Source organism: Bufo bufo, chromosome 1, assembly GCF_905171765.1.
Source record: "Bufo bufo chromosome 1, aBufBuf1.1, whole genome shotgun sequence".
In the NCBI taxonomy this organism is placed as follows: Eukaryota; Metazoa; Chordata; class Amphibia; order Anura; family Bufonidae; genus Bufo; species Bufo bufo.
In genome coordinates, this window is record NC_053389.1 from 1,299,823 (window position 1) to 1,322,388 (window position 22,566).

Consider the following 22,566-nt stretch of genomic DNA (forward strand, 5'->3'; position numbering starts at 1 on the left):
TTTAGATACAAATAACGAATCGAATGTGCTACAATTGGCCTGAAAATGTGTATGTGACCGCCTGAGGTCTCCTAGGACCAGAACCCGAATCTTCTCTCATTTGTCTTTCTCTCAATTCTGTAAGCAGCGCTGACACACAGAGCTATGGGGAAATGGGTGGCAGCTGGTGGAACACTCATAACATACTGCACTGTCAGATTTATGCTTTTTAAAATAAAATAAAAAATCCAAAAATTGTCCCTTATTGAGGACAAACCTTATTGGGTGTGATGACGCCACCGGCCGCGCTGGATACCCTCTCCGACTGTACACTGGAGACCCACAGCAAACGGGGCCGGTTCCAGCCACCATTCCAATCTGCCTTCCTAGAAGTCCATTTGTTCAGGGAACGGGGATTGTGCCGGAGAAAGGGCACAGTCCGGGCACAACTAAACCCTGTCCACTTGCTGATGTCCGTCAGGTTGGTGCAGCACTTGAAAAAACTGAACTGGCTGGTGCTGCTTGTACTGGTAGCACTGGCAGAGATGGTGGGAGAACAGTACCTCTGTGGGGGCAGACACAGGCCTCATGGTCAGACACGCGTGTGCTTGGAGACAGCTGTGTGCAGAGTATCCTGGTAGAGCAGAGATCTTTCCTCCCTTTTAGTATTCCTCCATTCTGCTTTGATACTGAGGGTTTAAAAGCGTAGCCATCCAATAGTCATCACTTTGCTTGATGCCAACAATACATTTGTCAGTATGAAAGCAACCGAAGATGCAGCTTCAGCTCACCATGCTTGCCAGTGTGCATGAGGACCGAGTTCTGACCGGCTTTGTCACACTGTGTGATGGCTGGTCATGGCCAGTGTCATCATGAAGAGCAGCAGCAGTAGGTCTGCAATAGTGTTGAGACAACTTATGTTCCCGGTTCGGCATACAAGGTTTGGATTTGGGTTATCTATTTATGGATTCCACTACCACGGACCAAAAGTTATGGTTCATGGTAGCGGAATCCATAACGGAATTCTTAGATACCCCGAACCTTGTATGCCGGACATGACACGAAAGTTCGCTCAACACTAGTCTGCAATTATGAGTGTCAGCCATGTCCCTTGGCTAATCCTGGGAAAACTCTATGACCCCCAGCTGCACCAGATACTACTCCTCCAGTCACAGATCCTCCCCATCTTCCATCCATACGGGTCCACGACCCTAACCCTCTGCAAGCCACTGTACTAGCTGTGCTTGACTAAACTTCTCATGTGCACCATGCAAGGAACACGTGTTTTTCTTCTTCAAATGCAGTGCAGCCACAATGTTCCTGCCATTGTCGCCGACCATGTTGCTGGGTTGTAGTTAGCGGGGAAACGTCCTCAGTGCCTGCAGATAAGACCACAGCAGCGTGCAGGATGAAAATAAAATGTAGGCACCACACAAACATAGGTACCACGATTCTATTGCAGGACATGAGGCGGCATCACCAGATCCAGTGGGAAAATCAAACTGACCAGCAATCAAAACAAGACTGTCCTCCTTCTCCTGGTCCTCTTTGTAGCAGACAGCCTACATCCCCGAGCAGTGCCCTTGTCATCATCACCTACTGCTGATGCAGAATATTCCTCCTCTTCATCCTCAGCTCCATTGTCAGTCATCCATAACAGAATGTGTGACCAGGAAACAACAATTTCTGCCCAGTAATCTGCTTGTGTGCAAACCGAACTCCCACCTGGTCAAGTTGCTGGTGGTGCAGTCCCTGCTGTACCACTTAGTGGATTCCACTGTCTTTAGGAAACTTATGACAATCACTCAACCTAAAAAAAAAAAAACACTTCCCCACCTTGTATTCTCACGTGGTAGAGAACGTGGACTGCTTTTCGTAATTCTCCCTGTGTGGCAATGTCCATGTCACCATTGACACATGGAGCAGGGACAGTACATATCTTTCATGGCTCACTGGGGCAACATTTTTCTCTGCAGTGGCGACGCTGCATCACAGCAATGAGGCCTGGTTCTATTGACACCTCCATATTTGTGCCAGTCTGGTTCCCACAACCGGCGCTTATCAGCCTCCACCACGTCCTCCTCAATGGACATCCCCCCATCCCCAACAGAAACGGGGCAGAATGCTCCTTCCACTCCCCTCCCTCCTGTCCTATGTGTAAACTGCAGTGTTGCCACAGTGTCTGAGAACTGATGAGCCTAGACGCCACATGGCGGATCACCAGCTGGATGTCTCTCTGCCACTGCACAACGTTTCAGAGACGATGGCAGGAACATTCCCTGCACTGCACACATGATACGTTTGGTGGTAAAAAGTAAACCGGCTTGCAGCGGGTGCTGGCCATGTCTTGGAGAGTGTCTGTGCACTCCAGCCATGCTTATCTGGACTTGTAGTGTCAGCACAGTCTGCCCTTCATCTGCGGCACCCCAACTCACTGGAATTCCACATATGTTGGAGTGTCTATACGAGTAGCGCTATGCGGTGAATGATTACATCACGCTCCTGACCGCCTCAGCAGGGAGCAGGTGTCATTATTACCCCAGGCAGCCAGCGGATGGTGAAGGGTTAGTAGCCCCGGGCATGATAAGACTCCGTTCACACTGGGTTTGCTGTGGTTTGCACCAGGTAATGCCCCCATGTATACGTTGCGCGTGTCCATAGGTGCCGGCTGTTTTGTGTACGTTGTGGTGGTATGTGACGCTGTGACGCTAGTGGTGGGTGTAGTACAATTATTATGTAATGGGATTTACGGGGGGCATTCTGAGTCCACACACTGGTATACGGCGCATTGGGGGTATGGGCCCCACCTTCCCTGCACTCGCAGCCATGATGGTTTATATAGACATAATCTGACTGCACTTTCTCTTGTAGTTCTCCTCGGCCTCGTGGTGGATGTGACCCGTGGATCGTGGAGTATACAGCCCATCCCCCAGTACCCGGCTGTCCGTGGATCCGTCATCCTCAGTCTTGCTGTTATTAACGAGAAAGTTATAACTGCCGCCTGGTTTAAAGGGACGGACACAAACACGCCAAATCAGATCCTGACATATATAGCTGCTGGTCCCTATACAATCGCTAGCGCTCTCCACAGTCCCAGGTTCTCGGCTTTCAATAATGGATCATTACACATCACAGATCTTCTCCTCACAGATCAGGGGGATTATACAGCGAAAGTACAGACAGAGAAAACCTTAACGGACGTACGTGTGACCCTGACCGTCCACGGTGAGTACCACTCTCCACCGCTCTGTATGTTACACGCTCACACTGCATCTCACGTATGAGAACTGTTTCACGGGAAACTTATCCTAATGTCACCCCACAGCCAATCAGAGTTCAGCTTCCATCTCCTAAACTGCACTGGAAATATGAAACATGGACTCTGATTGGCTGCTGAGGAAGTGTTCCCTACCTCAGGCCCCAGAAAGGTTTTCATATTTTCTATGACTTCTGTACATCTTTTCAGCACATACCATCCCAACATGATCACCAGGGACGTGCACACATAGGGCTCAAAGGCTTGAGCTCCTGCCCCCTTCTACTCCTGCCCCACTGTAGAACACTGTGCCTTGCAGTAGTGTAAGCCGTGTACCGGGGTGGGCTCCCCAGGATACAGCGAAGTCACAGTCAAGAAAAGCGACACTGACACCAGCAAAATATGCAAGAACAGAAACTTTACTTTGGCCAAAGTAATAACAAAAGTATAATTGCAACAATACAAACATGCACAGAAAATTCTATACCCCGTACCCACAGTCACTGTCCCTGCCCACTGGACAGGCCTAGCCGATGGCGCACACAGCAGAGCCTGCAAAGTCAATACTGCGCCACAGAACAGTTCTGTACAACCTGCCAATCACACAACCCTAACTATCTATCTAGTTTCAGGCCTAGGCTTAGTCTCTGTTGCTTCAGGCGCCACCAGTATAAAGCAAGGAGTAAACGGGTGTACTGACCTGCGTACGTTCTGGGCCCTAGGATGTCGCTTACACTGAATGGCCACCAAACTCTCAGCAACCGTGCGGCCTTGCTCGATGATAAGGCTTTCTGTCCATACACTGGAACTGGTCTTCCTGGGACAACTTCTCTTTCAAAGAGCTGGATCCAGTAAGGGGACAACAGATACTCTCCTTCCTTTGAGTGTCCATTCACTGCCGGACATCTGCAAGCCAGAATGGAATCGGATTCAGTCCCTCACAGCACAATCCTTCCACCATGACAGATCAGCTCAGACTTCCTGGTTTTCAGAAGCAGCTTGCATGAGTCATCATCTGCTTTGCATATGCAGATCCCAGAGTGTGACTGTGCTGCAAAACAGTGGCCTCTAGTGCCCGGAATGCCAAATGACAGCTCCAATACAATCTAGACATAAACATTATGCAGGCAGAGCTTTTCCACAATCTCACAGTAACACACATAGGGAGTCTGCTGTGGTAGTGACATAATACTGTGAGTCCGTATGACATGCAGATGACAGGCGTCGCTCTTAGAATCACTGCACACTTCACTTATTGGGGCAGTCACGGCGCCAAAACTGACTGTGACAAACTGCCATTTGCCACTGGGCATTATAGAAAACTTATGGCTAGCCTCCTGCCCTACGACTATGGCACCGTGACATATTACCCTTCAAGAACAGTGTAACAGAACTATGCCGCATGTCTGGACTGTTAATAGGACCGAACGCGGTCAGCGGTGTATACTAAAGATTCTGTGGAACTAAAATCGGATGCGCAAATACACGAACACCGCTGACCCTTACCTTCTTCCATACTGAACTTTCAGCTCCAGAGACTAATAGGGATGAGCGAACCCGAACTATATAGTTCGGGTTCGTACCGAATTTTGGGGTGTCCGTGACACGGACCCGAACCTTTTCGTAAAAGTCCGGGTTCGGTGTTCGGTGCTTTCTTGGCGCTTTTTGAAAGGCTGCACAGCAGCCAATCAACAAGCGTCATACTACTTGCCCCAAGAGACCATCACAGCCTTGCCTACTATTGGCATGGCTGTGATTGGCCAGTGCAGCATGTGACCCAGCCTCTATATAAGCTTGGGTCACGTAGCGCCGCCCGTCACTCTGCTATGATCAGTATAGGGAGAGGCTGCAGCTGCGACGTTAGGGCGAGATTAGGCAGATTAACTCCTCCAAAAGACTTCATTCAGTGATCGATCTGCAGCTGTGGATCATTGAAGTGCTGATATTCAATTGCTCAGTGTTTTTAGGCTGCCCAGAGCGTTTTTATATCACTTTTTTCTGGGGTGATCGGCGGCCATTTTGTGGCTTGTGGTGCGCCAGCACAAGCTACCACCAAGTGTATTTAACTATCGATAGTGTGGTTATTTTTTGGCCATATACTACATCAGGGGCAAGTTGAGCCTGTCACCCAGCGCCTAAAAAATAGACCTGACATTTCTATTCATCCAAATCTGTCATTACTGCTTTAGCTGGTCAAGTTATTTTTTGTGTCCGTCAAAGCACAGTTTTTGTTCTGGGTTGAAAAACAATTCCCAAATTTGCAATTCTCAAAATTAGTGGTTTCTGCTGTATCAGGCCAAATTTAAATCTATCCCTAAAAGGGTAGATTAGATTCAAGGTGCAGATAGTGTCATTCTCAATAACTTCACACACACGCTGCAGTGCAGATCCAAGTCTAATTCTGTGATTAAACGTATACCTGTCACCCAGCGCCTAAATAATAGGCCTCAAATTTATATTCAGCTAAATCTGTGGTTACTGCTGTGCCTGTATTAGTGTAATACGGTACCTAAATAGATAGCCAGATAGTGTTAGGTGTCTGTAAAAAAAGGCCTGAATTTTTATTCAATACATTGGCCCGAATAATATTTTTCTTATTGTGGTGAACGGTAACAATGAGGAAAAATCTAGTAAGGGACGCGGACGTGGACATGGTCGTGGTGGTGTTAGTGGACCCTCTGGTGCTGGGAGAGGCAGTGGTGAGACCGAGCCAACAGCGTAGCAAAAGACAAAGAGGGAGCAGTGGGCAAAATCAGAACACCCGCCGCCAAGAGACTCCGCCTGCTACTGACCGCCGCCATCTGGGACCGAGCACCCCAAAGGCAGCTTCAAGGAGTTCCCTGGCATGGCACTTCTTCAAACAATGTGCTGACGACAAGACCCGAGTGGTTTGCACGCTGTGCCATCAGAGCCTGAAGCGAGGCATTAACGTTCTGAACCTTAGCACAACCTGCATGACCAGGCACCTGCATGCAAAGCATGAACTGCAGTGGAGTAAACACCTTAAAAACAAGGAAGTCACTCAGGCTCCCCCTGCTACATCTTCTGCTGCTGCCGCCTCGGCCTCTTCTGCTGCTGCCGCCGCCTCGGCCTCTTCCTCCGCCTCTGGAGGAACGTTGGCACCTGCCGTCCAGCAAACATGGGATGTACCACCAACACCACCACCTGCGTCACCAAGCATCTCAACCATGTCACACGGCAGCGTTCAGCTCTCCATCTCACAAACATTTGAGAGAAAGCGTAAATTCCCACCTAGCCACCCTCGATCCCTGGCCCTGAATGCCAGCATTTCTAAACTACTGGCCTATGAAATGCTGTCATTTAGGCTGGTGGACACAGACAGCTGCAAACAGCTCATGTCGCTTGCTGTCCCACAGTATGTTGTTCCCAGCCGCCACTACTTCTCCAAGAGAGCTGTGCCTTCCCTGCACAAACAAGTGTCCGATAAAATCAAGTGTGCACTGCGCAACGCCATCTGTGGCAAGGTCCACCTAACCACAGATACGTGGACCAGTAAGCACGGCCAGGGACGCTATATCTCCCTAACTGCACACTGGGTAAATGTAGTGGCGGCTGGGCCCCAGGCGGAGAGCTGTTTGGCGCACGTCCTTCTGCCGCCAAGGATTGCAGGGTAACATTCTTTGCCTCCTGTCTCCTCCTCCTCCTCCTCAGCTTCCTCCTCCTCTTCTTCCACCTGCTCATCCAGTCAGCCACACACCTTCACCACCAACTTCAGCACAGCCCGGGGTAAACGTCAGCAGGCCATTCTGAAACTCATATGTTTGGGGGACAGGCCCCACACCGCACAGGAGTTGTGGCGGGGTATAGAACAACAGACTGACGAGTGGTTGCTGCCGGTGAGCCTCAAGCCCGGCCTGGTGGTGTGCGATAATGGGCGAAATCTCGATGCAGCTCTGGGACTAGCCGGTTTGACGCACATCCCTTGCCTGGCGCATGTGCTGAATTTGGTGGTGCAGAAGTTCATTCACAACTACCCCGACATGTCAGAGCTGCTGCATAAAGTGCGGGCCGTCTGTTCGCGCTTCCGGCGTTCACACCCTGCTGCTGCTCGCCTGTCTGCGCTACAGCGTAACTTCAGCCTTCCCGCTCACCGCCTTATATGCGACGTGCCCACCAGGTGGAACTCCACCTTGCACATGCTGGACAGACTGTGCGAGCAGCAGCAGGCCATAGTGGAGTTTCAGCTGCAGCACGCACGGGTCAGTCGCACTGCGGAACAGCACCACTTCACCACCAATGACTGGGCCTCCATGCGAGACCTGTGTGCCCTGTTGCGCTGTTTCGAGTACTCCACCAACATGGCCAGTGGCGATGACGACGTTATCAGCGTTACTATCCCACTTCTATGTCTCCTTGAGAAAACAGGGCGATGATGGAAGAGGAGGTGGCCCAGGAGGAAGAGGAGGAAGAGGGGTCATTTTTAGCACTTTCAGGCCAGTCTCTTCGAAGTGACTCAGAGGGAGGTTTTTTGCAACAGCAGAGGCCAGGTACAAATGTGGCCAGACAGGGCCCACTACTGGAGGATGAGGAGGAGGTGGAGGAGGTGGAGGAGGATGAGGATGAAGCATGTTCACAGCGGGGTGGCACCCAAAGCAGCTCGGGCTCATCACTGGTGCGTGGCTGGGGGGAAACACAGGACGATGACGATACGCCTCCCACAGAGGACAGCTTGTCCTTACCTCTGGGCAGCCTGGCACACATGAGCGACTACATGCTGCAGTGCCTGCGCAACGACAGCAGAGTTGCCCACATTTTAACGTGTGCGGACTACTGGGTTGCCACCCTGCTGGATCCCCGGTACAAAGACAATGTGCCCACCTTACTTCCTACACTGGAGTGTGATAGGAAGATGCGCGAGTACAAGCGCACGTTGGTAGACGCGCTACTGAGAGCATTCCCAAATGTCACAGGGGAACCAGTGGAAGCCCAAGGCGAAGGCAGAGGAGGAGCAAGAGGTCGCCAACGCAGCTGTGTCACGGCCAGCTCCTCTGAGGGCAGGGTTAGCATGGCAGAGATGTGGAAAAGTTTTGTCACCACGCCACAGCTAACTGCACCACCACATGATACGGAACGTGTTAGCAGGAGGCAACATTTCACTAACATGGTGGAACAGTACCTGTGCACACCCCTCCACGTACTGACTGATGGTTCGGCCCCATTCAACTTCTGGGTCTCCAAATTGTCCACATGGCCAGAGCTAGCCTTTTATGCCTTGGAGGTGCTGGCCTGCCCGGCGGCCAGCGTTTTGTCTGAACGTGTATTCAGCACGGCAGGGGGCGTCATTACAGACAAACGCAGCCGCCTGTCTACAGCCAATGTGGACAAGCTGACGTTCATAAAAATGTACCAGGCATGGATCCCACAGGACCTGTCCATCCCTTGTGCAGATTAGATATTAACTACCTCCCCTTAACAATATATTATTCTACTCCAGGGCACTTCCTCATTCAATACAATTTTTATTTTCATTTTACCATTATATTGACGGGGCAACCCAAAGTTGAATGAACCTCTCCTCTGTCTGGGTGCCGGGGCCTAAAAATATCTGACAGTGGCCTGTTCCAGTGGTGGGTGACATGAAGCCTGATTCTCTGTTATGACATGAAGACTGATTCTCTGCTGACATGAAGCCAGATTCTCTGTTACGGGACCTCTCTCCTCTGCCTGGGTGCCAGGGCCTAAATATCTGACAGTAGCTTGTTCCAGTGGTGGGTGACGTGAAGCCTGATTCTCTGCTATGACATGAATACAGATTCTGCGCTACATAAGGCCAGATTCTCTGTTACGGGACCTCTCTCCTCTGCCTGGGTGCCTGGGCCTAAATGTGTGACAGTGGCCTGTTCCAGTGGTGGGTGACGTGAAGCCTGATTCTCTGCTATGACATGAAGACAGATTCTGCGCTGACATAAGGCCAGATTCTCTGTTACGGGACCTCTCTCCTCTGTCTGGGTGCCGGGGCCTAAATATGTGACAGTGGCCTGTTCAAGTGGTGGGTGACGTGAAGCCTGATTCTCTGCTATGACATGAAGACTGATTCTGTGCTGACATGAAGCCTGATTCTCTGTTATGGGACCTCTCTCCTCTGTCTGGGTGCCGGGGCCTAAATATGTGACAGTGGCCTGTTCCAGTGGTGGGTGACATGAAGCCTGATTCTCTGCTATGACATGAAGACTGATTCTGTGCTGACATGAAGCCTGAATCTCTGTTACGGGACCTCTCTCCTCTGTCTGGGTGCCGGGGCCTAAATGTGTGACAGTGGCCTGTTCCAGTGGTGGGTGACATGAAGCCTGATTCTCTGCTATGACATGAAGACTGATTCTGTGCTGATATAAGGCCAGATTCTCTGTTACGGGACCTCTCTCCTCTGTCTGGGTGCCTGGGCCTAAATATGTGACAGTGGCCTGTTCCAGTGGTGGGTGACGTGAAGCCTGATTCTCTGTTATGACATGAAGACTGATTCTGTGCTGACATGAAGCCTGATTCTCTGTTAAGGAACCTCTCTCCTCTGTCTGGGTGCCGGGGCCTAAATATGTGACAGTGGCCTGTTCCAGTGGTGGGTGACGTGAAGCCTGATTCTCTGTTATGACATGAAGACTGATTCTGTGCTGACATGAAGCCTGATTCTCTGTTACGGGACCTCTCTCCTCTGTCTGGGTGCCGGGGCCTAAATATGTGACAGTGGCCTGTTCAAGTGGTGGGTGACGTGAAGACTGATTCTCTGCTATGACATGAAGACAGATTCTGTGCTGACATGAACCCTGATTCTCTGTTACGGGACCTCTCTCCTCTGTCTGGGTTCCGGGGCCTAAATATGTGACAGTGGCCTGTTCAAGTGGTGGGTGACGTGAAGCCTGATTCTCTGCTATGACATGAAGACTGATTCTGTGCTGACATGAAGCCTGATTCTCTGTTACGGGACCTCTCTCCTATGTCTGGGTGCCGGGGCCTAAATATGTGACAGTGGCCTGTTCCAGTGGTGGGTGACATGAAGCCTGATTCTCTGCTATGACATGAAGACTGATTCTGTGCTGACATGAAGCCTGAATCTCTGTTACGGGACCTCTCTCCTGTGTCTGGGTGCCGGGGCCTAAATGTGTGACAGTGGCCTGTTCCAGTGGTGGGTGACGTGAAGCCTGATTCTCTGCTATGACATGAAGACAGATTCTGCGCTGACATGAAGCCTGAATCTCTGTTACGGGACCTCTCTCCTCTGTCTGGGTACCTGGGCCTAAATATCTGACAGTGGCCTGTTCCAGTGGTGGGTGACGTGAAGCCTGATTCTCTGCTATGACATGAAGACTGATTCTGTGCTGACATGAAGCCTGAATCTCTGTTACGGGACCTCTCTCCTCTGTCTGGGTGCCTGGGCCTAAATATCTGACAGTGGCCTGTTCCAGTGGTGGGTGACATGAAGCCTGATTCTCTGCTATGACATGAAGCCTGATTCTCTGCTATGACATGAAGACTGATTCTGTGCTGACATGAAGCCAGATTCTCTGTTACGGGACCTCTCTCCTCTGCCTGGGTGCCTGGGCCTAAATATGTGACAGTGGCCTGTTCCAGTGGTGGGTGACGTGAAGCCTGATTCTCTGCTATAACATGAAGCTTGATTCTCTGCTATGACATGAAGACTGATTCTCTGCTGACATGAAGCCAGATTCTCTGTTACGGGACCTCTCTCCTCTGCCTGGGTGCCTGGGCCTAAATATGTGACAGTGGCCTGTTCCAGTGGTGGGTGACGTGAAGCCTTATTCTCTGCTATAACATGAAGCTTGATTCTCTGCTATGACATGAAGACTGATTCTCTGCTGACATAAGGCCAGATTCTCTGTTACGGGACCTCTCTCCTCTGCCTGGGTGCCAGGGCCTAAATATCTGACAGTGGCCTGTTCCAGTGGTGGGTGACGTGAAGCCTGATTCTCTTCTATGACATGAAGACTGATTCTCTGCTGACATGAAGCCTGAATCTCTGTTACTGGACCTCTCTCCTCTGTCTGGGTGCCTGGGCCTAAATATCTGACAGTGGCCTGTTCCAGGGGTGGGTGACGTGAAGACTGATTCTCTGCTATGACATGAAGACTGATTCTGTGCTGACATGAAGCCTGAATCTCTGTTACGGGACCACTCTCCTCTGTCTGGGTGCCTGGGCCTAAATATGTGACAGTGGCCTGTTCCAGTGGTGGGTGACATGAAGCCTGATTCTCTGCTATGACATGAAGACAGATTCTGTGCTGACATGAAGCCAGATTCTCTGTTACGGGACCTCTCTCCTCTGTCTGGGTGTCGGGGCCTAAATATGTGACAGTGGCCTGTTCCAGTGGTGGGTGACGTGAAGCCTGATTCTCTGCTATGACATGAAGACTGATTCTGTGCTGACATGAAGCCAGATTCTCTGTTACGGGACCTCTCTCCTCTGTCTGGGTGTCGGGGCCTAAATATGTTACAGTGGCCTGTTCAAGTGGTGGGTGACGTGAAGCCTGATTCTCTGCTATGACATGAAGACAGATTCTGTGCTGACATGAAGCCTGATTCTCTGTTACGGGACCTCTCTCCTCTGTCTGGGTGCCGGGGCCTAAATATGTGACAGTGGCCTGTTCAAGTGGTGGGTGACGTGAAGCCTGATTCTCTGCTATGACATGAAGACTGATTCTGTGCTGACATGAAGCCTGATTCTCTGTTACGGGACCTCTCTCCTCTGTCTGGGTGCCGGGGCCTAAATATGTGACAGTGGCCTGTTCCAGTGGTGGGTGACATGAAGCCTGATTCTCTGCTATGACATGAAGACTGATTCTGTGCTGACATGAAGCCTGAATCTCTGTTACGGGACCTCTCTCCTCTGTCTGGGTGCCGGGGCCTAAATGTGTGACAGTGGCCTGTTCCAGTGGTGGGTGACATGAAGCCTGATTCTCTGCTATGTCATGAAGACTGATTCTGTGCTGACATAAGGCCAGATTCTCTGTTACGGGACCTCTCTCCTCTGTCTGGGTGCCCGGGCCTAAATATGTGACAGTGGCCTGTTCAAGTGGTGGGTGACGTGAAGCCTGATTCTCTGCTATGACATGAAGACTGATTCTGTGCTGACATAAAGCCAGATTCTCTGTTACGGGACCTCTCTCCTCTGTCTGGGTGCCGGGGCCTAAATATGTGACAGTGGCCTGTTCAAGTGGTAGGTGACGTGAAGCCTGATTCTCTGCTATGACATGAAGACAGATTCTGTGCTGACATGAACCCTGATTCTCTGTTACGGGACCTCTCTCCTCTGTCTGGGTGCCGGGGCCTAAATATGTGACAGTGGCCTATTCAAGTGGTGGGTGACGTGAAGCCTGATTCTCTGCTATGACATGAAGCCTGATTCTGTGCTGACATGAAGCCTGATTCTCTGTTACGGGACCTCTCTCCTCTGTCTGGGTGCCGGGGCCTAAATATGTGACAGTGGCCTGTTCCAGTGGTGGGTGACATGAAGCCTGATAAATATGTGACAGTGGCCTGTTCCAGTGGTGGGTGACGTGAAGCCTGATTCTCTGCTATGACATGAAGACTGATTCTGTGCTGACATGAAGCCAGATTCTCTGTTACGGGACCTCTCTCCTCTGTCTGGGTGTCGGGGCCTAAATATGTTACAGTGGCCTGTTCAAGTGGTGGGTGACGTGAAGCCTGATTCTCTGCTATGACATGAAGACAGATTCTGCGCTGACATGAAGCCTGAATCTCTGTTACGGGACCTCTCTCCTCTGTCTGGGTGCCTGGGCCTAAATATCTGACAGTGGCCTGTTCCAGTGGTGGGTGACGTGAAGCCTGATTCTCTGCTATGACATGAAGACTGATTCTGTGCTGACATGAAGCCTGAATCTCTGTTACGGGACCTCTCTCCTCTGTCTGGGTGCCTGGGCCTAAATATCTGACAGTGGCCTGTTCCAGTAGTGGGTGACATGAAGCCTGATTCTCTGCTATGACATGAAGCCTGATTCTCTGCTATGACATGAAGACTGATTCTGTGCTGACATGAAGCCAGATTCTCTGTTACGGGACCTCTCTCCTCTGCCTGGGTGCCTGGGCCTAAATATGTGACAGTGGCCTGTTCCAGTGGTGGGTGACGTGAAGCCTGATTCTCTGCTATGACATGAAGACAGATTCTGTGCTGACATGAAGCCAGATTCTCTGTTACGGGACCTCTCTCCTCTGTCTGGGTGTCGGGGCCTAAATATGTGACAGTGGCCTGTTCCAGTGGTGGGTGACGTGAAGCCTGATTCTCTGCTATGACATGAAGACTGATTCTGTGCTGACATGAAGCCAGATTCTCTGTTACGGGACCTCTCTCCTCTGTCTGGGAGTCGGGGCCTAAATATGTGACAGTGGCCTGTTCAAGTTGTGGGTGACGTGAAGCCTGATTCTCTGCTATGACATGAAGACAGATTCTGTGCTGACATGAAGCCTGATTCTCTGTTACGGGACCTCTCTCCTCTGTCTGGGTGCCGGGGCCTAAATATGTGACAGTGGCCTGTTCAAGTGGTGGGTGACGTGAAGCCTGATTCTCTGCTATGACATGAAGACTGATTCTGTGCTGACATGAAGCCTGAATCTCTGTTACGGGACCTCTCTCCTCTGTCTGGGTGTCGGGGCCTAAATATGTTACAGTGGCCTGTTCAAGTGGTGGGTGACGTGAAGCCTGATTCTCTGCTATGACATGAAGACAGATTCTGTGCTGACATGAAGCCTGATTCTCTGTTACGGGACCTCTCTCCTCTGTCTGGGTGCCTGGGCCTAAATATGTGACAGTGGCCTGTTCCAGTGGTGGGTGACGTGAAGCCTGATTCTCTGCTATGACATGAAGACAGATTCTGTGCTGACATGAAGCCAGATTCTCTGTTACGGGACCTCTCTCCTCTGTCTGGGTGTCGGGGCCTAAATATGTGACAGTGGCCTGTTCCAGTGGTGGGTGACGTGAAGCCTGATTCTCTGCTATGACATGAAGACTGATTCTGTGCTGACATGAAGCCAGATTCTCTGTTACGGGACCTCTCTCCTCTGTCTGGGTGTCGGGGCCTAAATATGTTACAGTGGCCTGTTCAAGTGGTGGGTGACGTGAAGCCTGATTCTCTGCTATGACATGAAGACAGATTCTGTGCTGACATGAAGCCTGATTCTCTGTTACGGGACCTCTCTCCTCTGTCTGGGTGCCGGGGCCTAAATATGTGACAGTGGCCTGTTCAAGTGGTGGGTGACGTGAAGCCTGATTCTCTGCTATGACATGAAGACTGATTCTGTGCTGACATGAAGCCTGATTCTCTGTTACGGGACCTCTCTCCTCTGTCTGGGTGCCGGGGCCTAAATATGTGACAGTGGCCTGTTCCAGTGGTGGGTGACATGAAGCCTGATTCTCTGCTATGACATGAAGACTGATTCTGTGCTGACATGAAGCCTGAATCTCTGTTACGGGACCTCTCTCCTCTGTCTGGGTGCCGGGGCCTAAATGTGTGACAGTGGCCTGTTCCAGTGGTGGGTGACATGAAGCCTAATTCTCTGCTATGTCATGAAGACTGATTCTGTGCTGACATAAGGCCAGATTCTCTGTTACGGGACCTCTCTCCTCTGTCTGGGTGCCCGGGCCTAAATATGTGACAGTGGCCTGTTCCAGTGGTGGGTGACGTGAAGCCTGATTCTCTGCTATGACATGAAGACTGATTCTGTGCTGACATAAAGCCAGATTCTCTGTTACGGGACCTCTCTCCTCTGTCTGGGTGCCGGGGCCTAAATATGTGACAGTGGCCTGTTCAAGTGGTAGGTGACGTGAAGCCTGATTCTCTGCTATGACATGAAGACAGATTCTGTGCTGACATGAACCCTGATTCTCTGTTACGGGACCTCTCTCCTCTGTCTGGGTGCCGGGGCCTAAATATGTGACAGTGGCCTGTTCAAGTGGTGGGTGACGTGAAGCCTGATTCTCTGCTATGACATGAAGCCTGATTCTGTGCTGACATGAAGCCTGATTCTCTGTTACGGGACCTCTCTCCTCTGTCTGGGTGCCGGGGCCTAAATATGTGACAGTGGCCTGTTCCAGTGGTGGGTGACATGAAGCCTGATTCTCTGCTATGACATGAAGACTGATTCTGTGCTGACATGAAGCCTGAATCTCTGTTACGGGACCTCTCTCCTCTGTCTGGGTGCCGGGGCCTAAATGTGTGACAGTGGCCTGTTCCAGTGGTGGGTGACGTGAAGCCTGATTCTCTGCTATGACATGAAGACAGATTCTGCGCTGACATGAAGCCTGAATCTCTGTTACGGGACCTCTCTCCTCTGTCTGGGTGCCTGGGCCTAAATATCTGACAGTGGCCTGTTCCAGTGGTGGGTGACGTGAAGCCTGATTCTCTGCTATGACATGAAGACTGATTCTGTGCTGACATGAAGCCTGAATCTCTGTTACGGGACCTCTCTCCTCTGTCTGGGTGCCTGGGCCTAAATATCTGACAGTGGCCTGTTCCAGTAGTGGGTGACATGAAGCCTGATTCTCTGCTATGACATGAAGCCTGATTCTCTGCTATGACATGAAGACTGATTCTGTGCTGACATGAAGCCAGATTCTCTGTTACGGGACCTCTCTCCTCTGCCTGGGTGCCTGGGCCTAAATATGTGACAGTGGCCTGTTCCAGTGGTGGGTGACGTGAAGCCTGATTCTCTGCTATGACATGAAGACTGATTCTGTGCTGACATGAAGCCAGATTCTCTGTTACGGGACCTCTCTCCTCTGTCTGGGAGTCGGGGCCTAAATATGTGACAGTGGCCTGTTCAAGTTGTGGGTGACGTGAAGCCTGATTCTCTGCTATGACATGAAGACAGATTCTGTGCTGACATGAAGCCTGATTCTCTGTTACGGGACCTCTCTCCTCTGTCTGGGTGCCGGGGCCTAAATATGTGACAGTGGCCTGTTCAAGTGGTGGGTGACGTGAAGCCTGATTCTCTGCTATGACATGAAGACTGATTCTGTGCTGACATGAAGCCTGAATCTCTGTTACGGGACCTCTCTCCTCTGTCTGGGTGCCTGGGCCTAAATATCTGACAGTGGCCTGTTCCAGTGGTGGGTGACGTGAAGCCTGATTCTCTGCTATGACATGAAGACTGATTCTGTGCTGACATGAAGCCTGAATCTCTGTTACGGGACCTCTCTCCTCTGTCTGGGTGCCTGGGCCTAAATATCTGACAGTGGCCTGTTCCAGTAGTGGGTGACATGAAGCCTGATTCTCTGCTATGACATGAAGCCTGATTCTCTGCTATGACATGAAGACTGATTCTGTGCTGACATGAAGCCAGATTCTCTGTTACGGGACCTCTCTCCTCTGCCTGGGTGCCTGGGCCTAAATATGTGACAGTGGCCTGTTCCAGTGGTGGGTGACGTGAAGCCTGATTCTCTGCTATGACATGAAGACAGATTCTGTGCTGACATGAAGCCAGATTCTCTGTTACGGGACCTCTCTCCTCTGTCTGGGTGTCGGGGCCTAAATATGTGACAGTGGCCTGTTCCAGTGGTGGGTGACGTGAAGCCTGATTCTCTGCTATGACATGAAGACTGATTCTGTGCTGACATGAAGCCAGATTCTCTGTTACGGGACCTCTCTCCTCTGTCTGGGTGTCGGGGCCTAAATATGTGACAGTGGCCTGTTCAAGTGGTGGGTGACGTGAAGCCTGATTCTCTGCTATGACATGAAGACAGATTCTGTGCTGACATGAAGCCTGATTCTCTGTTACGGGACCTCTCTCCTCTGTCTGGGTGCCGGGGCCTAAATATGTGACAGTGGCCTGTTCAAGTGGTGGGTGACGTGAAGTCTGATTCTCTGCTATGACATGAAGACTGATTCTGTGCTGACATGAAGCCTGATTCTCTGTTACGGGACCTCTCTCCTCTGTCTGGGTGCCGGGGCCTAAATATGTGACAGTGGCCTGTTCCAGTGGTGGGTGACGTGAAGCCTGATTCTCTGCTATGACATGAAGACTGATTCTGTGCTGACATGAAGCCTGAATCTCTGTTACGGGACCTCTCTCCTCTGTCTGGGTGCCGGGGCCTAAATGTGTGACAGTGGCCTGTTCCAGTGGTGGGTGACATGAAGCCTGATTCTCTGCTATGACATGAAGACTGATTCTGTGCTGACATAAGGCCAGATTCTCTGTTACGGGACCTCTCTCCTCTGTCTGGGTGCCGGGGCCTAAATATGTGACAGTGGCCTGTTCCAGTGGTGGGTGACGTGAAGCCTGATTCTCTGCTATGACATGAAGACTGATTCTGTGCTGACATGAAGCCAGATTCTCTGTTACGGGACCTCTCTCCTCTGTCTGGGTGCCGGGGCCTAAATATGTGACAGTGGCCTTTTCAAGTGGTGGGTGACGTGAAGCCTGATTCTCTGCTATGACATGAAGACAGATTCTGTGCTGACATGAACCCTGATTCTCTGTTACGGGACCTCTCTCCTCTGTCTGGGTGCCGGGGCCTAAATATGTGACAGTGGCCTGTTCAAGTGGTGGGTGACGTGAAGCCTGATTCTCTGCTATGACATGAAGCCTGATTCTGTGCTGACATGAAGCCTGATTCTCTGTTACGAAACCTCTCTCCTCTGTCTGGGTGCCGGGGCCTAAATATGTGACAGTGGCCTGTTCCAGTGGTGGGTGACATGAAGCCTGATTCTCTGCTATGACATGAAGACTGATTCTGTGCTGACATGAAGCCTGAATCTCTGTTACGGGACCTCTCTCCTCTGTCTGGGTGCCGGGGCCTAAATGTGTGACAGTGGCCTGTTCCAGTGGTGGGTGACGTGAAGCCTGATTCTCTGCTATGACATGAAGACAGATTCTGCGCTGACATGAAGCCTGAATCTCTGTTACGGGACCTCTCTCCTCTGTCTGGGTGCCTGGGCCTAAATATCTGACAGTGGCCTGTTCCAGTGGTGGGTGACGTGAAGCCTGATTCTCTGCTATGACATGAAGACTGATTCTGTGCTGACATGAAGCCTGAATCTCTGTTACGGGACCTCTCTCCTCTGTCTGGGTGCCTGGGCCTAAATATCTGACAGTGGCCTGTTCCAGTGGTGGGTGACATGAAGCCTGATTCTCTGCTATGACATGAAGCCTGATTCTCTGCTATGACATGAAGACTGATTCTGTGCTGACATGAAGCCAGATTCTCTGTTACGGGACCTCTCTCCTCTGCCTGGGTGCCTGGGCCTAAATATGTGACAGTGGCCTGTTCCAGTGGTGGGTGACGTGAAGCCTGATTCTCTGCTATAACATGAAGCTTGATTCTCTGCTATGACATGAAGACTGATTCTCTGCTGACATGAAGCCAGATTCTCTGTTACGGGACCTCTCTCCTCTGCCTGGGTGCCTGGGCCTAAATATGTGACAGTGGCCTGTTCCAGTGGTGGGTGACGTGAAGCCTGATTCTCTGCTATAACATGAAGCTTGATTCTCTGCTATGACATAAAGACTGATTCTCTGCTGACATAAGGCCAGATTCTCTGTTACGGGACCTCTCTCCTCTGCCTGGGTGCCAGGGCCTAAATATCTGACAGTGGCCTGTTCCAGTGGTGGGTGACGTGAAGCCTGATTCTCTGCTATGACATGAAGACTGATTCTCTGCTGACATGAAGCCTGAATCTCTGTTACGGGACCTCTCTCCTCTGTCTAGGTGCCTGGGCCTAAATATCTGACAGTGGCCTGTTCCAGTGGTGGGTGACGTGAAGCCTGATTCTCTGCTATGACATGAAGACTGATTCTGTGCTGACATGAAGCCTGAATCTCTGTTACGGGACCTCTCTCCTCTGTCTGGGTGCCTGGGCCTAAATATGTGACAGTGGCCTGTTCCAGTGGTGGGTGACGTGAAGCCTGATTCTCTGCTATGACATGAAGACAGATTCTGTGCTGACATGAAGCCAGATTCTCTGTTACGGGACCTCTCTCCTCTGTCTGGGTGTCGGGGCCTAACTATGTGACAGTGGCCTGTTCAAGTGGTGGGTGACGTGAAGCCTGATTCTCTGCTATGACATGAAGACTGATTCTGTGCTGACATGAAGCCTGATTCTCTGTTACGGGACCTCTCTCCTCTGTCTGGGTGCCGGGGCCTAAATATGTGACAGTGGCCTGTTCCAGTGGTGGGTGACATGAAGCCTGATTCTCTGCTATGACATGAAGACTGATTCTGTGCTGACATGAAGCCTGAATCTCTGTTACGGGACCTCTCTCCTCTGTCTGGGTGCCGGGGCCTAAATGTGTGACAGTGGCCTGTTCCAGTGGTGGGTGACATGAAGCCTGATTCTCTGCTATGACATGAAGACTGATTCTGTGCTGACATAAGGCCAGATTCTCTGTTACGGGACCTCTCTCCTCTGTCTGGGTGCCTGGGCCTAAATATGTGACAGTGGCCTGTTCCAGTGGTGGGTGACGTGAAGCCTGATTCTCTGCTATGACATGAAGACTGATTCTGTGCTGACATGAAGCCAGATTCTCTGTTACGGGACCTCTCTCCTCTGTCTGGGTGCCGGGGCCTAAATATGTGACAGTGGCCTGTTCAAGTGGTGGGTGACGTGAAGCCTGATTCTCTGCTATAACATGAAGACAGATTCTGTGCTGACATGAACCCTGATTCTCTGTTACGGGACCTCTCTCCTCTGTCTGGGTGCCGGGGCCTAAATATGTGACAGTGGCCTGTTCAAGTGGTGGGTGACATGAAGCCTGATTCTCTGCTATGACATGAAGCCTGATTCTGTGCTGACATGAAGCCTGATTCTCTGTTACGGGACCTCTCTCCTCTGTCTGGGTGCCGGGGCCTAAATATGTGACAGTGGCCTGTTCCAGTGGTGGGTGACATGAAGCCTGATTCTCTGCTATGACATGAAGACTGATTCTGTGCTGACATGAAGCCTGAATCTCTGTTACGGGACCTCTCTCCTATGTCTGGGTGCCGGGGCCTAAATGTGTGACAGTGGCCTTTTCCAGTGGTGGGTGACGTGAAGCCTGATTCTCTGCTATGACATGAAGACAGATTCTGCGCTGACATGAAGCCTGAATCTCTGTTACAGGACCTCTCTCCTCTGTCTGGGTGCCTGGGCCTAAATATCTGACAGTGGCCTGTTCCAGTGGTGGGTGACGTGAAGCCTGATTCTCTGCTATGACATGAAGACTGATTCTGTGCTGACATGAAGCCTGAATCTCTGTTACGGGACCTCTCTCCTCTGTCTGGGTGCCTGGGCCTAAATATCTGACAGTGGCCTGTTCCAGTGGTGGGTGACATGAAGCCTGATTCTCTGCTATGACATGAAGCCTGATTCTCTGCTATGACATGAAGACTGATTCTGTGCTGACATGAAGCCAGATTCTCTGTTACGGGACCTCTCTCCTCTGCCTGGGTGCCTGGGCCTAAATATGTGACAGTGGCCTGTTCCAGTGGTGGGTGACGTGAAGCCTGATTCTCTGCTATAACATGAAGCTTGATTCTCTGCTATGACATGAAGACTGATTCTCTGCTGACATGAAGCCAGATTCTCTGTTACGGGACCTCTTTCCTCTGCCTGGGTGCCTGGGCCTAAATATGTGACAGTGGCCTGTTCCAGTGGTGGGTGACGTGAAGCCTGATTCTCTGCTATGACATGAAGACTGATTCTCTGCTGACATGAAGCCTGAATCTCTGTTACGGGACCTCTCTCCTCTGTCTGGGTACCTGTGCCTAAATATGTGACAGTGGCCTGTTCCAGTGGTGGGTGACGTGAAGCCTGATTCTCTGCTATAACATGAAGCTTGATTCTCTGCTATGACATGAAGACTGATTCTCTGCTGACATAAGGCCAGATTCTCTGTTACGGGACCTCTCTCCTCTGCCTGGGTGCCAGGGCCTAAATATCTGACAGTAGCTTGTTCCAGTGGTGGGTGACGTGAAGCCTGATTCTCTGCTATGACATGAAGACTGATTCTCTGCTGACATGAAGCCTGAATCTCTGTTACGGGACCTCTCTCCTCTGTCTGGGTACCTGGGCCTAAATATGTGACAGTGGCCTGTTCCAGTGGTGGGTGACGTGAAGCCTGATTCTCTGCTATAACATGAAGCTTGATTCTCTGCTATGACATGAAGACTGATTCTCTGCTGACATGAAGCCAGATTCTCTGTTACGGGACCTCTCTCCTCTGCCTGGGTGCCTGGGCCTAAATATCTGACAGTGGCCTGTTCCAGTGGTGGGTGACGTGAAGCCAGATTCTCTGCTATGGGACCTCTGTCCAATTGATATTGGTTAATTTTAATTTTTTTTATTTTTATTTTAATTCATTTCCCTATCCACATTTGTTTGCAGGGGATTTACCTACATGTTGCTGCCTTTTGCAGCCCTCTAGCTCTTTCCTGGGCTGTTTTACTGCCTTTTTAGTGCCGAAAAGTTCGGGTCCCCATTGACTTCAATGGGGTTCGGGTTCGGGACGAAGTTCGGGTCGGGTTCTGATCCCGAACCCGAACATTTCCGGGAAGTTCGGCCGAACTTCTCAAACCCGAACATCCAGGTGTTCGCTCAACTCTAGAGACTAAGTCCCGTTCGAAGATGGGACTTAGTCGTTTTTCTGCATGAAATTGACCGACCGCACAGCCCAAATCTATGGAACTGTTTTGGGCAGGAAATTGTGCTTGCGGTCGGTCATAAAGGACTTCCACTTAACTTTTGATCCGCTGGAGGGATTTGTGTGATTTTTGGAAGTGTTTATGTTTGATGTATGCTGAGTTTAAATATGTAATTTTTATGAAGATGGAATGTATGGTTTTAAAGTTACAGTGTATGTTTAAAAACTGTATTTTTACTGTCTGTGATAGTTATGTTAATCCATAATTATATCCCAGACAGAAAGGAGGATTTTGTGTATTTGGGTGGTAATTCCTGCCCTGTTGTTCCCACATGTGTATTGGTCATCTCCCTTTGTCCTGGGGGATAATTGAATTGCTCTTCGGGTGTCTCCAGGGCAGAGAGGAGGAAACCATGATGCATTGTGGGGACCTGCATAAATACGGGCGGGTATCCCTCAATAAAGAGGTCAGTTCAGTTCATGTTTTCTAACCCTTCAAAACGCAGCCTTGTCTCGTTATTGGAGGGAATTGCTGTATCACGCTGGGGATTGCTATGCTCTGCATATTCCCTGGAGGAGAGATCTTTCCCACACGGTCCTGAATGCTGGAGGTTCATTCAGGGTGGAAGGAAGATGGCGCGGCTCCAGTTAAGCTACGGCGGTTGTGGAGTCTGCGGTGGTTGTGGTGCAGGGCCGTCTTTTCGAATGGGCACGCTGGGCAGTTGCCCGGG

At 50.8% G+C, this 22,566-nt stretch overlaps 1 protein-coding gene across 1 annotated transcript in view; it reads left to right on the forward strand.

Moving 5' to 3' along the window:
- LOC120986743 (carcinoembryonic antigen-related cell adhesion molecule 2-like) overlaps positions 1–22,566 on the forward strand; it is a 142,046-nt gene that overhangs the window by 19,600 nt on the left and 99,880 nt on the right. The window contains exon 2 of the mRNA XM_040415456.1: positions 2,851–3,204. Coding sequence (XP_040271390.1) covers positions 2,851–3,204 — 354 coding nt within the window. The remainder of the gene's footprint in view (positions 1–2,850; positions 3,205–22,566) is intronic.